The sequence below is a fragment of the Hemitrygon akajei genome, chromosome 3 (assembly GCF_048418815.1).
Source record: "Hemitrygon akajei chromosome 3, sHemAka1.3, whole genome shotgun sequence".
In the NCBI taxonomy this organism is placed as follows: domain Eukaryota; kingdom Metazoa; phylum Chordata; class Chondrichthyes; order Myliobatiformes; family Dasyatidae; genus Hemitrygon; species Hemitrygon akajei.
This window is the reverse complement of record NC_133126.1, coordinates 151,014,215-151,029,583: the sequence shown is the minus strand read 5'-3', so window position 1 is coordinate 151,029,583 and position 15,369 is coordinate 151,014,215. Positions and strand designations below refer to the sequence as shown.

General features: G+C 38.5%; 1 protein-coding gene across 5 annotated transcripts in view; it reads right to left on the bottom strand.

The window, feature by feature from the left end:
* Nucleotides 1-15,369, bottom strand: part of veph1 (ventricular zone expressed PH domain-containing 1) — a 227,317-nt gene that overhangs the window by 18,409 nt on the left and 193,539 nt on the right. For all 5 annotated transcript variants that reach the window (XM_073041043.1, XM_073041046.1, XM_073041044.1 and 2 more), the window contains one exon: nucleotides 11,595-11,712. In XM_073041043.1, the coding sequence (XP_072897144.1) occupies nucleotides 11,595-11,712 (118 nt within the window). The remainder of the gene's footprint in view (nucleotides 1-11,594; nucleotides 11,713-15,369) is intronic.

Sequence of the window (15,369 nt, the reverse complement as noted above, 5' to 3'; positions counted from 1 at the left end):
GCAATCTTTGTAAAAAAGCATTAATTTCAGAAGAATCTACTGGACATTGATATTTATAAAGTTCAGTATAAAAATCTTGAAAAATCTTATTAATTTCTTCATATTCCCGAACCAGGGTACCATCCTTACTACGAATTCCCAAAATTCGCCTTTTGGCTCCAGCCAATTTTTATTGGGATGCAAATAGTTTATTATTTTTATCTCCAAACATATAAAATTGGCTCTTTAACTTAAGTAGATAACCTTCAATTGGATGAGTTAATAATAGGTTATATTGTGATTGAAGTTCCACCCTTTTTTTGAATAAGTCAATATTAGGGGAAGTCGCATAGATATTATCTAAATCTTTAATTTGTTTTGAAATTTTATCTAATTCTGCTTTAGTCTGTTTTTTAAGTTTAGCTGAATAAGAAATAATCTGACCACGTAAAAATGCTTTGAATGTATCCCATACAATTAATTTGGACATACCTCCTATATCATTAAAAAGAAAAAATTCTTTTATCTGGCTTTCAATAAAACTGATAAAATCAAAGTTTTGCAATAAAATCTGAGACATGCGCCATGGTGGACGGACAAAAATTACATAATCAAATTCAAAGGACAAACTCAAAGGCACATGATCAGATATAGTAATAGCGTCATGTTCACAGTTTTTAACAGACAAAAGACGGGGATCAATTATAATATAATCAATCCTTGAATATTTTTTATAGACATGCGAAAAAAGGGAGTATTCTCTATTATCAGGGTGTAAATGCTTCCATAATTAAATCAACCCAATATCAGTCAAAAAAGAGTTAATAACTGACGCAGAACGATTTAGAAGTTGCTGATTAGTTGAGCTCTTGTCAATCATAGGATTTAAGCAACAGTTAAAATTCCCACCCATTATCAACATATTTAAATCCAGCAATAAAACAAATACTTTGTTAAAAAAAAGGATCATCTAAATTAGGACCATATAAGTTGACCAAAACAAACTTTCTATTACAAATCACTCCTATAACAATTAAAAATCTACCATTAGAATCTGATTCAATATCCACTTGAGTAAATATATTAGATTTAATAAAGATAGATACGCCTTTAGTTTTGCTCTGAGAAGTAGCATGGAGTTGTATTCCATCCCACCATCTAAAAAATCTATTTTGATCTCCTGCCTTGATATGCGTCTCCTGAGCAAAAATTATATCAGTTTGGAATCGATTAATAATTTTAAAAGTCTTTTTTTCATTTACTAGGATGATTTCAACCACGTACATTCCAACTTATTACATTAATCCGTTTAACTGCCATACTATAATTTTATTCTAATTTACTTTATACATGCGCAGAACACATACCAATATGGGATTATCAAAGATGGCGGTGATGAAGAATACAGCCTTATAGAAAACACGTATGCTCTGGAACCACCCAATGGGAAAAAACTCCTAACTCTAAACCCACCCACCCACCCTCCCAAAAGCCAGAAAAAAAGGCAAGCGAACTAAGATAGAATACAAAGCCCTGGGCCGCTCTGTTGGTCTCTTCTCTCCCTCCCCCCAGCCAGCACACAAAAAAAATAAAATGACCTGGCAAGAAAGACAGTAACGTCTCAACAAAGGAGAGTGTTTACATTCCATCATGTATTAAACAAAATAGAACCGAAATAATATAATCTCTTAGAGAGAAAAACCAGCGCCATCTTAAGTTTAGCTTTAAATCCCTAAGAAAACTTTAAATTCGGTTATAGGACACTATAATAAAACAGATAAAAAAAGGTTAATAGTATATTTAACTGAACTAAATTTTCAAAAGTATTAATTAGTAATATCATAAGTAACTAAACCCTCCCAGATATATACCGTAGATTCCGGACTACAGAGCGCACCTGATTAAAAGCCGCTGGCTCTAATTTTAGAAAGAAAATCAATTTTTTACTTGTACAGGCCGCACCGGATTTTCGGCCGCACCGGATTTTCGGCCGCAGGTGTCCCACGTTGTAATATGAGATATTTACACAGAAAGATATTACACGTGAGGATTTTTTAACTTTTAATTAAATCCATATGGTAACATAAACAAATACATATTGCAAATGCTTTTTTTCGAACCGTGCCTGTAACGCGGCTACTTTTAAATATACGTTGCGTATACTTTTTTACTGAACAACATTCCAATATCTCCTAACGACTGGTAAAAAATATATATACTGCAGCCTACCAGGAAAAGTTATTGATCGCCTTTAACTTAAAAGCAGCGTTTTCGCTCCGCCGCTCGCCCCCCGCCGTCCCGTTTATCGCAAACGGCATTTTTCCCACAAGACGCGGCGAAACCGGGTGTGACGTCATAGCATCCCGCGATGTAGTACAGAAAACAAATATAGTTAAAACACTTCTAACTTTAACTAGAAAATGAATTACTAAGCGAAAATATTATAAACTAAATAACTGCCATAAAGGCAGCACAATGCTTTTCTTCGAGTGTTTTCCATGTTGATGAGGGTGAGTACAAATGACTGATTTACAATAATTTAATTGTGAAAGTGCGCTTGATTTATCGTACAATTTCATTGGACCTCTGTGAACTACTCATCAATTTTATTGGTCTACTGTTACGAGGCAAAATGTTTTTGGCGGCATGAAAAAAATCATGTATTAGCCGCTCCGTATTAAAGGCCGCAGAGTTCAAAGCTGTTCAAAATGTGGGAAAAAAAGTAGCGGCTTATAATCCGACATCTACGGTGTATATATATATATATATATATATATATATATATAAATAAAGAAACCCTATTAATAGGAAAAAAAACTAGTTAGTAAATTGAAACAACACAAAGAAACATCAAACCAAATATTAGATAAAAGGAACAAGTCCTTTTATTCTCTTTTCTCAGTCAAATATCTAATTAGCCATTTAAACAGTCAAACTTGAACCGTAAATCTTCTTTCCAAAAAAAAAATCCAATAGGAAGTAATGATGAGCAGGTTTTCTTATCTTCTTTTATTAATCTCTCAATGAAATATCCAAATAGCCTTCATATATCTTTTTTTTGAAATGTAAATAATTTACAGATAATCAAACAGCTTTTCAGATAGTTCAGGCAGGCTGAAGTAGAACAGTGGATGTGGTGTATATGGATTTTAGTAAAGCGTTTGACAAGGTTCCAGAAAGACAGGAGGCATGGGATCCAGGGAAACCTGGCTGCTTGGATTCAGAATTGGCTTGCCCACGGAAGACAAATGGTGGTAGTAGACTGACCTTGAGGTCAGTGACCAGCTGTGTTCTGAAGGGAACTGTTCTGATACCTTTGTTCTTTGTGATGTTTGAACATGACTTGCATGAAGAAGTGGAAGGGTGGGTTAGTAAGTCTGCAGATGACATGAAGACTAGTGGAGTTGTGGATTGTGTAGAAGGTTGTTGTGGGACATTGATAGCATGCAGAGCTGGGCTGAGAAGTGGCAGATGGTGTTCAATCCAGAAGAGTGTGAAGTGATACGCTTTGTAAGATGTAATTTGAAGACAGAGTACAAGGTTAATGATTCTTAATAGTGTGCAGGAACAGAGGGATCTGGGGTTCACTTCAACAATTCCCTCAAAGTTGCTGTGCAAGTTTATATGGTAGTTAAGAAGGAGTACAGTGAGTTGGTCTTCATTATTTGGGGGATTTAGTTCAAGAGCTGTGTTGTAATGCTGCAGCTCTAAAAAAACTCTGGGTAGACCACAGTTGGAGCTTTGTGTTGAGTTCTGGTCACTTCATTATAGGAAAGCTATGGAAGCTTTAGAGGGGGTGGGTGGAGATTTACCAAGATGTTGCCTGAATTAGAGAGCATTGCTTTATGAGAATAGGTTAAACAAGCTAGGGCTTTTTTTATTTGCAGCAAAGGAAGTTGAGCTGTGACTTGATAGAGGCGTATGAGATGATAGGCAGCATTGATGGAGTGGACAGTTGGTGTCCCAGGGTGTAAATGGTTAATAGGAGAGGGCATAGTTTTAAGGCAATTGGAGGAAAGTATTGGGGAATGTCAGAGATGGCTTTCTTCCACAGGAGTTGTGGGTGCATAGAAAGTATTAGTGATTGTGGTAGAGGCAGATTTATTAGGAGTATTTAAGAAACCCTTAGATAGGCACATGGATGAAGGAAAGATGGAGGGCTATGTGGGAGGGAAGGTTTAGATTGAAGTAGGTTAAAAAATTGGCACAACATCATGGCCAAATTGTCAGCAATGTACGGAACTGTTCTATGTTCTATATGAAACCTTCAACTTACCTCTACCTACTTGCCCCTTTAATTTTAGAGTAGACCCTGATTTAGATGGATGAGACTCCTGCCAGGAACAGGTCATAGGAGACAAAGGATAACACCTGGAAGCAGTGAAAGCAGCAATATACTCTGAACTTTCCTACGCAGCATACCATCACCGCTGACAGTCAGCAGATTCACAAAGAACAAAGACTCTACCTGTGGCAAGTAGAAAGCAAATGATAAACCATTTTACATTGTCCTCTCCAATCTTTCTTTTGTATCTAGACACGATTGCACTGGTGGAAGAGATGGTGGTGTTCGTGGAGACAAAGCCCCGTCCCCTCCTGAAGGCCACCCTCCATTATACTAAGTAGATTGTTTCAGAACAGACACGGCACATAAGAATATCATCAATGGGAGAAATACACACCACAATAAACTAATGGATTGGTATATTCCTGCAAGAAGGGCGTACTGGGAAAGGCACCAGACTCACCCTGTTGACATCTAATTATTAGCTGATGTTGCAAGTGGAAATTTGGAAAAGGCAGGAGTAGGCCATTCAGCCTCTAAAGCCTGCTCCACAACTCAATGAGATCACAGCTGACTTCTAGCTTCAGTGCCACATTCTGCATTCATTATCCCTCGATTCCCCGAAGACCCCTCAAAAAAACCCTGTTAACTTCTTTCCTGAGTATATTCAATGACAGCTTCCTCTGCACTACCAAGTAGAGAGTTCCTCAGATTTGCTACATTCTGGGTGAAAAAAAGTTCTTTAGTGATCCTGTATGACCCCGTAATTCTGAGACTGTAACTCCTGGTTCTAAGGCTAAGCAGCATCTCTGACGCTACCTTTTCAAGCTCTAAGAATTTTGCATGTTTCAATGACTATGTATACACATGGTAAACAGCAAAAAGATTATGCAATAGACAGAGTGAAGTAATCTCACAACCAATGAATCAGATTAGACTGCAATCCTATCGCAGCAGGCTATGAATGATTGTGGGCAATTTTAATAGCTTGTGGGAGGAGGAGGTGTCAAGAAAATCCTCATTCCCAGTTATGGTAAAGCTTAGCATGTGATGGCAACAAACAAGATTTAACACTGCTGATAAAATAAAGTGACAGATGTTTTAAGTGAATAGGCATAATGATGGGGTGGAATTGGAATCACAATCTTCACAAAAGCAGTATTTAGTCAATTCAATTCATGCCACGAAAGGCTGAAAGATCACAAGACAATAGCACGAAATTTCTACTTGCCTCCATTTTAAATTACTAATACCTTTTCTCATAACTGTATGCAACAAAGTCTATAGGCCCAGATTTTATCATAGCTATAGTACTGCATATTTATAGTCCAGAACAAGCCAAGCCTTTAGCAAAGCTGTGCTAATATAATTACTGCACTGATAGCTATTTGACAATGGAAAACTGCCCAAGTGTGTCCTGTTCACAGAAAAAACCGAACAAATCAAATCTGGGTAGCAACTGGAAATCAAGTAACATGCAAAATGCTGGAGGAACGCAGCAGGTCAGGCAGCATCTATGGAGCTAAATGAACAGTCGACGTTTCAGGCTGAGACCCTTCATCAGGACTGGGAAGGAAGGGAGAAGAAGCCAGAAGACGAAGTTGGGGGAGGGGAAGGAGTACCTTTGCTCCACCCACAACAAGCAGGATTTTCTGGTACCCAAGCATTTTGATTCCAGTCCCAATTCCTATTCTGACATGTTGGTCACATCCTCTCCTACTGTCACGATGAGGCCACTCTCAGGAACAACACGTCACTCTCTATATGGGTAGCCTCCGGCATGAGGCATGAACATCAATTTCTCTAACTTCTGGTACTTTCTTCCCCGTCCATTCCCTACTCTGGCTCCCCTCTTACCTCCTCTTCTCCTCACCTACCTATCTCCTCCCCTTCCCCCACCGTCCACTCTCCTTTCATTCAGCCCTTTGCCTTTTCCAGCTATCACCTCCCAGCTTCTTACTTTATCCCCCCCCCTCAAAGACCCACCTAGCTTCACCTATCAGCTTGTACTCCTTCCCCTCCCTACACCTCCTTATTCTGGCTTCTTCCCCCGTCCTTTCCAGTCCTGATGAAACGCTAACTATTTATTCATTTCCATTGATGCCGAGTTCCTCTAGCTTTTTGTAAGTGTTTGTCAAGGAGAATTATTTTTATGAAGGGTAGTATTATTGTTTCACACACTCTGGGCGATTTATTTGGGTTAACTCTGTTTAACAGCTGAATTACAGCGAGCAATCTGAAACTGGGATCTGCTTGCACTGACGACTTTGAAATCCTTGGCCAGAGGAATGCATTGAGATTGTCATTGTTTACCTTTTAAAGCAGAACTTGTTTGCAGTGGAAGATACTAAAACAAAATGTAATGAGAGATTCGGAAGCAGGATTGTTCTACAGTGAAGTGTTTCAGGTAATAACTGACAATAGCTTTTAGGAGTTATTGTTCAAATGAAAGCAGCACTAATTCTGCTAATGACTTTGGATTTATATTAAAATTGGAATAGCTAGTTTTCTTTAAGCAAAACACTGTCAAACTTGATGTTATCTTATTTCCTATAACAATACTTGATGACAATTATAATACAATATGAACATACTCCATCTTAGGAAAATAGATTAAATTCTGGCATGTTATTTCTGCAAATATGCTTCAAATACTTTTCAGTAAACTGCTATTCAAAGTTCAAATGCAAGTACATCAATATTCTGGTTAAAATGCGTGAGACTCTCATTTCAATGCACTTCAGTAGGTTTTGTGATGGTATTGGGTTCGTTGTCCACAAGGCCCTGAACTCAGAAGAAGATTTTAAGCTCTATTGGTAACTACCGGATCCTCACTATAGGGAGGTATAATGTATCCACCTACTCTTCAACGATTAGCTTCCTTCGCGTTTAGTCTCCGCTGTGGTCTAGCTGCCAATATCCACTGCTTAAGTGGTGAGTCCCAGCACACAAAGTAGTTTAAACACTTTTTATTTTTAATGATACACTTTTAAATTCAGACAAATAGTTCTGAACACACATTTTACACTCACAGTGGATTTCTGCTGAGGAATGAATTCTATTTCTTCTTTCTGTCACCCTGTATTTCTATTTTATAGTTGACATTATTTGCATGTGATGTTTCTCAGATATCTTTGTTGGGACAAAGTAATTCACGTAGATGGTCTAAAAGTTTCTGGAGACAGTGATCCCAAGAGCTAAGTTTAATGCTGTGAGGGCTGACTTTTAGTACACAAATGTCACAACTATTGATTGATCATATCTGTGAACATGTTTGTTTTGCTTATAGCTAATGCAGACAAAAAGCCTCATAGTCACTTTGCTTTCCAAACCACATCACTTAACAGCCAGACAACCCCCAACCCCCATACCCACACCATGTGCCAGCAGGCAGTGTTCCATAACAATGCTGTTTGCAAAGCTGTGCTTTTAACTTCAAACTGATTGCTGCTTGCAAATTGTTTATGAAAAGAAGCTGAGCAAGGAATATTTATTAGGAATTTAATTTTGTCACAAACACTTTTGATCCTTCAGAAAGACATTCTACTAAGTGAGAAAGTTGAGGTTGGTAAAAAAATCCTCTTGGGTCTTGGAAACTGAATATCCATCACAGTTTAGCATCTACTCTTAAGTTTTACACTGCATCTCTGTACATGTGGCAATATTAAACCAATTTCTAATTTTCTCAGTTGCTGAAATATGAATCGTTCATTTAACTTGCAGGACCATAAATTCCAAACAGAAGGGGAATTTCAGCTCTACCAGTCTGGGCCAACTATTTAACATGTGATGCCTTCAGTCCCATTCCCCCTTCTAACCCACTGCCAATTTTTTCTTTCAAGTATTTATCCTCTTTCTTTTTAAAGGTTATTTTGGAATCTTGTTTTGATGAGTCATGCCAGATGAACAAACGTCTGCATAAAATCTCAGTTTTCCTTTGTTCTTTAGTTGAGCTCTGGTTACTAACTCATTGCGCAGACCTACTTGTTTATTCTTAAGCTGGGATGAATTGGGCCATAATGTATACCATGGGAACAATCTGGTGTGCAGAGGGTGCATTTTTTTTGTTTGAGACTGATATTCCTGCTTAGATCATAATAAATCTCCAGCACTGAAGAGTAATAGAAATTAACGCACCAAATCAAAGAAAATTTCCTCATTTAATTTCAAGCTAAACGTCTATGCTTTTGTCCAATAACTAGCTACATATCTTTATACATTTCCAACACTGAGTATCTAATAACCAAAATCATTGTACTTTATGCTATTGCAACTTTAATCACAGTTTTTATTAAAATACACACAGTGGTCACTTTATTAGGTATACTTGATAATTAGCCAATCATATGGCAGGAACTCAATGCATAAAAGCACGCAGACATGGTTGTTGTTCAGACCAAACGTCAGAATGGGGAAGAAATGTGATCTAAGTGACTTTGACCATGGAATGATTGTTGGTCTTAGTCAGGGAATATTTCTGAAAGTGCTGATCTTCCGGGGTTTTCATGCACAAGACTCTAGAGTTTACAGAGAATGGTGCAAACCCATCCTCACAATAAAAAACAAACAATAAACATCCAGTAAGTCCCAGTTTTTGTTGAAGTGGCCTTGATAATGAGAGAGGTCAGAGGAGAATGGCCAGACTGGTTCCAGCTGACAGGGAGGCAACAGTAACTCAAATAACCACATGTTGCAACAGTCATGTGCAGAAGAAATCTTTGAATGCACAACATGTTGAACTTTGAAGCGGATGGCAGAAGACCATGAACATACACTGAGCAGTCATTTTACTAGATGCAGGAGATACCTAATAAAGTGGCTACTGAGTGTACATCAGCAAACAATAACACTGAATTGATGCCATTAAAACTCTTGCTGTTATTTTAATGGAGACATTGACAGGAATTTCATAATACATGTTACTGTATAATATAATGTTTCTCTGTAATGATTCTTAACCTTTTGAATATGCTATCCTAATTTGATTGAAGTATAACACAAAATACATTTTAAAATCTGAATTTAGACCATAAGACAAAGGAGCAGAAGTCGGCCATTTGGCCCATCGAGTCTGCTCCGCCATTTCATCATGAGCTGATCCAATCTCCCCTTTAGTCCCATTCCCTCGCCTTCTCACCATAACCTTTGATGCCCTGACTACTCAGATACCTATCAATCTCTGCCTTAAATACACCCAATGACCCGGCCTCCACTGCCACCCGTGGCAACAAATTCCATAGATTCACCACCCTCTGGCTAAATTTTTTTTTTCGCATCTCTGTTCTGAACGGGCACCCTGCAATCCTCAAGTCATGTCCTCTCGTACTAGACTCCCCCACCATGGGAAACAACTTTGCCACATCCACTCTGTCCATGCCTTTCAACATTTGAAATGTTTCTATGAGGTCTCCCCTCATTCTTCTAAACTCCAAGGAGTACAGTCCAAGAGCAGTCAAACGTTCCTCATATGTTAACCCCCTCATTCCCAGAATCATTCTAGTGAATCTTCTCTGAACCCTCTCCAATGTCAGCACATCCTTTCTTAAATAAGGTGCCCAAAACTGCACGCAGTATTCCAAGTGAGGTCTTACCAGTGCCTTATTTAATTTAATTAGACTTATTACAATTGTGGTCTTAAGCTCTAGTTTGAGGGGTTCATGGTGAATAGAATTTTGTTTTGTAAGGTCACTTGCTTTCAATCACTGTAAATTATATTCTGTTTCCTAAATTATTGCCATAATTCAATTTTCTTCCTTGCTCTCAATACCCAAGACCTTCATCTTGTCAAATAGCTACCTGTAAGTAAACTTGTCAAAGCCTTTCTGAAAATCCATATAAAACATACATTGTAAAGCAACATAACTATGAGGGACTAAACTTGATGAAACCATAAAAATGAAAGGGGAGAGTGATCAGCTAGCATCCACTGATTTGAATGCAGACAGCACACCAACCTCCCGTTGTTTCCTCGTTTCAATAAGTTTAGTATCCAGTCTGCACCAACAATGGTGTTTAATACTTGGACAATCGCTAGCTGATGAACTATATTGTTACTGAGCATCAGTTAAAACTTAAACCTGGACTACAGTTCACAGCATGTGCTGACAGATGTGAAGTTAACCTGGAAAACTGAAGATTGAGAGAGGGACTAAGTCTCACACTGTTCTATTATTGCAGAGGTGCAGCTACTGTGAAACAGGAAAGACGTCCTACATTTGCAGAGAGCCAGGAGGTCCTTAAGATCCATGAATACAAAGAATGGAAGAAGCTGTCTAAAGTCAATATGAGGAATCAAAGCACGGATCTGGATAGTGTGTCATTTGGGTGAGGCCGTTAAGATAAAATACACTGGGGCTAAGCAGAAAGAGAACAGGCATGTTTAGTAGTGGTGGATGATTCTTTTCTAAGGACTCAGCTAGTGGTAAAACTTAAACCATTGAATATGACTATTTTATTACAAAACCCCCTTTACCAGAGCACGCATTCCATTTATCCCACATTTTCTTTTGGATTACAAGCTGTATTGTGTAAATATGCAGCTTCTGTTTTTTTTCTTGCACAAACTAAAACTCAGCCATTTATCCCTTTCTCCATTCAGGTAAGCAAGCAGTGCATCCTGGCAAGATAACACAAGAAGATTTTGTGATGATGAAGGTACTGTTACTTGTATTGGTCTGCAAACACCATGAAATGACCCCATCAGAGAAGATCCCTGTCTGATATTCTTGTTTACTTTCTGCATGTTTAATTCTGTATGACCTTAACTGCTTTGTACAGAATCTTTCAAAACAGCAAAAGTCATTGACCCCATTCCCCACCATTTCTGTCATCTCCTGCAACTTGAAATAACAAAAGAAAGTACCAAACATTTGTGGTATATTCTCGATATTGGCACAACTCTTCATCAACCAGCAGCAGCCTATTGCCTTGTTTGATCTATTTTAAAGCTTGATGGTTAATCAGATGTGCAATGTTAAAGCTTGAGTATTGAGCTCTGATAAAGTAGAGCTACATCCTAACCACAGTGCATGCTTCAAGATGTTATAATCTGACTACTCTCTATGGTTCTGGTGATCTATCACTACTGGACTTTCATTAATTAAAGCAACCAATGTGATACTCTCTATAAAATTGTGCACATTGTAAGCAGCATTTTGAATATTTCGTTCTGAAGAGAATTGAGGCGTATGGGGTCAGATTAGGAAGGTGACATTGATCTAACAGTACGATTGAGTAACCAAATGATCAATTTCTAATACTCTCTGCTCTGAAAGCACACACTGTGCTGGATAAGTCTACATTCGCTTCTGTACAAGAGAGATGTTCTTACCTGTTGCTTTGTCAGGATTATTACACATGAAGCACTGCCACATTCCTACGTCCTCACTATAGCCGAACAGATCAAAAAATCTCACTTCCGCAAGATGCATCTGCAGACTGTCCAAATCCTATTCAAATAATATTAGACGTTAAAATGTTTCTTTTTCTTTCTAGAAAGATATTGTACCAGTTTTGGATGTTTATTCTTGTACTTTTCAGTAACCCATTCATATAACAACCTTCATGATCCCAGATCATCTCAAAAAGCTTAATGGACAATGATTTCTTTTAATAAATGGTGACTGATGAAATACAGCAACACGGCCACTGGTTTTGATATCAGTTGTATATGATCTGTTCATCAATTATCATATTGATCAACATCAATGTGAATTTACTAGATAACTTCATTTAGTGATGGTTGAGGGACAAATATTAATCAGACACCATGGAGAAGAACTTAGCTCTTCTTGAATTAGACTAGAACTTTTTGCGTCCACCTGCAGGAACATCAGAAGGGAACGCAAAATTCCTCAGAAAAGCACTGGATTGCCACCTAGATTCAGTGCATTTGCCTTTTCTGATTTATGTTTCTGGAGTCTGTAACAAAACGTAAAATAATTATAAATGCAGCTGCTGGAAATGAGAAATTAAAGTGGAAAAGATCAGAAAAACTCAGCAGGTCAGACAACATCAGATAGAAAAGAAGTTTCTATCCTGAGGAAGGATTTCAGTCCGAAAAGTTGACTATATTTTATTCCATAGATGCTGCCTGACTTGCTGAGTTCCTCCAGCATTTTGTGTGTGTGTTGCTCTGGACTTCTTGTGTTTAGAAGCAAATATATGTGTTAAGTTAATGACATTTTATCAGAGACTTTGATTCAGATTGTAGAGCTCTGGTTGTGTGCCATTATATTCTGCAATAATACGTATTATAATAAATTTGCAAAGAAGCACTTAAGCACAGCATAGTAAAATATGGATGTATTTAATTTTTCTCCAGTCATGTGGTGCATCAGACACTGCTACAAAAAGATGCCGCATTCAACACTGGATGCCAATGTTCTGGAATGTACTGATGTGGTTTTTTTTGGAATAGGATTACTCGCCTACATGCAAAATCAGAATCAGATTTATTATCACTGACATGCATCATGAAATTTGTTATTTAGCGACAGCAGTACAGTGTAAAACATAAAATATAATATAAGTTCTAAGATATATATATATGTGTGTGTGTGTATGTATGATAAATAAATAGGCAAAATGGGAGCAAAAGTACTGAGGCAGTGTTCATGGGCTCATTAGCGATTCAGAAATCTGATGGTGGGGGAAGCTTCTTCTGAAATGTTGAGTGTGTGTCTTCATGCCCGTATATCTCTCCTCTGATGCTGGTAATGAGAGGGTATGTCATGAGTGTGAGACTTGTTATTCTATGCTAAATTATATTTGAACAGAAAATTGCCATTGAGAGCAATGAACTTGGGCTCCATCACCAGAGCAATGCGTACAAAATACCGGAGGAACTTAGCAGATCAGACAGCATCTAAATAGGGAAATTAGCAGTTAATTCTGGTTTCTGCCCACTTCCTTTCCAGTTCTGATAAAGAGACTTGGCCTGAAATGTTAACTGTTCAGTTCCTTTCATAGATGTTGCCTGATCTGCTGAGGTCCCGCAGCATCTCCTGTGTTTCCATCACTTGAGACCCAGTAATTCATGGATGGCTTTGTCCCACATATAGGCTGTGGAATGGAGACCTGGATCCCGCATGGTCCATTCATGGTGCCGCAGTGAGTGAGCAGAATAGTTTTGAATAATCTGAATATATTGATATTTGATATAACTCTAGTTGTTTCTAGAGTTCTTGTTCACATGACTGCTGACCATCAGATATGCTAAAACAGGGATGGCAAAGGCATCATGGCACAAGTTCTGTTTCTCTGTTGTATTTAAATTGGACCTACAATCTTGGGAAATAATCTTATTTGCACTTAATAAAGATGATAACCTTTTAATACTGGGAGGCCCTGCTGATCTGCAATTAATTTGAACCCGAGTAACAGTAATTAACTGTGTACCAAGATAAACAGGTTATGCATAGGCAACATGGTCACTGTTTGTTTTTCATGCAAAAGGCAAAGGGATGGATAAGTTCCTATGGGTGTCATAGGGCCTGACATCAGACACTCCCAAACATGTATCGACCAAATCAGGGCAACTGCTGTAAGAATGGCATTCATAAGATTGCCCATTTGGTTAAAGTGATTACAATTCAATTGTGGCATCTCATGACATTATTGTTGGTAGTCATTCACCAATAGGCACAACGCGAGAGTTTAATGGGCTGTTTGCAGGTTCGTTCTCCAGCATGTATCCAGACTGCCACACATCTGCTTGTGAGTTTCACTTTGGAGGATCATGAGCGAAAGCCAGATCTGTGCAAGAGTGGGAAGTATTGAAAGGAGCAAGTTTTCAATAGGTTAGGCTTACAGCAGCCATAGTATGAGGAGACAGTGCTAGATGCAGTCAATTGGATGGGTTGAAATGAGCTTACTTTAATATAAGAAGTATAAGGAACAAGGGTGATGAACTTAAGAGCTTGGATCAGTACTTGTAATTACAATGTTGTGACCATGACAGCGACTTGGCTGTCACAAGGGTGAGAATGGCTGCTGGATGTTCTGGAGTTTAGATGTCTCTAAAGGAACAGTGGGGGGTGGGAAGGTAAGAGGTGGGGGAGTGGCATTGCTGATCAGGGATAGTATCACAGTTGCACAAGGGAGGATGTTGTGGAGGAATTGTCTACTGAGTCAGTGTGGGTGACAGCTAGAAACAGGAAGTGAGTAATTACTCTACTGGGAGTACTTTATTAAACACCCCCTCCTCCCCATGGCAACAGGGTCATTGAGGACCAGATCAGCAGGCAGAGTTTGGAAAATTACAAAAATAGCTGTTGTTGTCATGGATAACTTTCACTTCTCTAATACTTATTGGCACCTTTTTGGTGCAAAAGTTTTCGATGCAGCAGAATTTGTAAGGTGTGCATTCCTGACACGATAAGCAGGCAAGCCGACTGGAGGAGAGACCATACTGGATCTAGTACTAGAGAATAAATCTCATCATGTGACATCTCTCAATGGGCGAGCATCTTGGGAACAATGACTACAACCATTTGACCTTTAGTATAACCTTGGAGAAGGATAGGAGCAGACAATACGATAAAGTATTTAATTGGAGGGGGAGATAATTATGAAGCTATAGGCAGGAACAGATGTTCTCAGGGAAAGATACAATGGAAATGCGGAGGCTGTTTAGGGAGCACTTGCTGGGCGTTCTGCTTAGCTTTGCCCCACAGAAGCAGAGAAAGGATGGTAGGGTGAAGGAACCATGGTTGACAAGTGATATGTGAACCATGGTAGTCCAGAGAAAGAAGGAAGCATAATTAAGGTTTAAGAAGCAAGGATCAAACAGGGCTTTTGAGAATTATTACATAGTCAGGAAGGAGAATAATAAACAAGAGAAGACATTGGCAAGTAGAATTAGGGAAAACCCCTAACCATTCTACTAGTTTATGTGAAATACAAGATGACTAGAGTGAGGGTAAGTCTGATCAGGGATAAAGGAGGAAACTTTGCTGGAGGAGGTCCTTAATGAATACTTTGCTTCAGTATTCACCATAAGAGGGACCTTGATGAATGTGAGACGTCAGCATAGAACAGGCTAATGTTCTGAAACATGTCATTGTAGAGAAAGGAGGTGTTGGAAGTTCTGAGAAATATTAGGT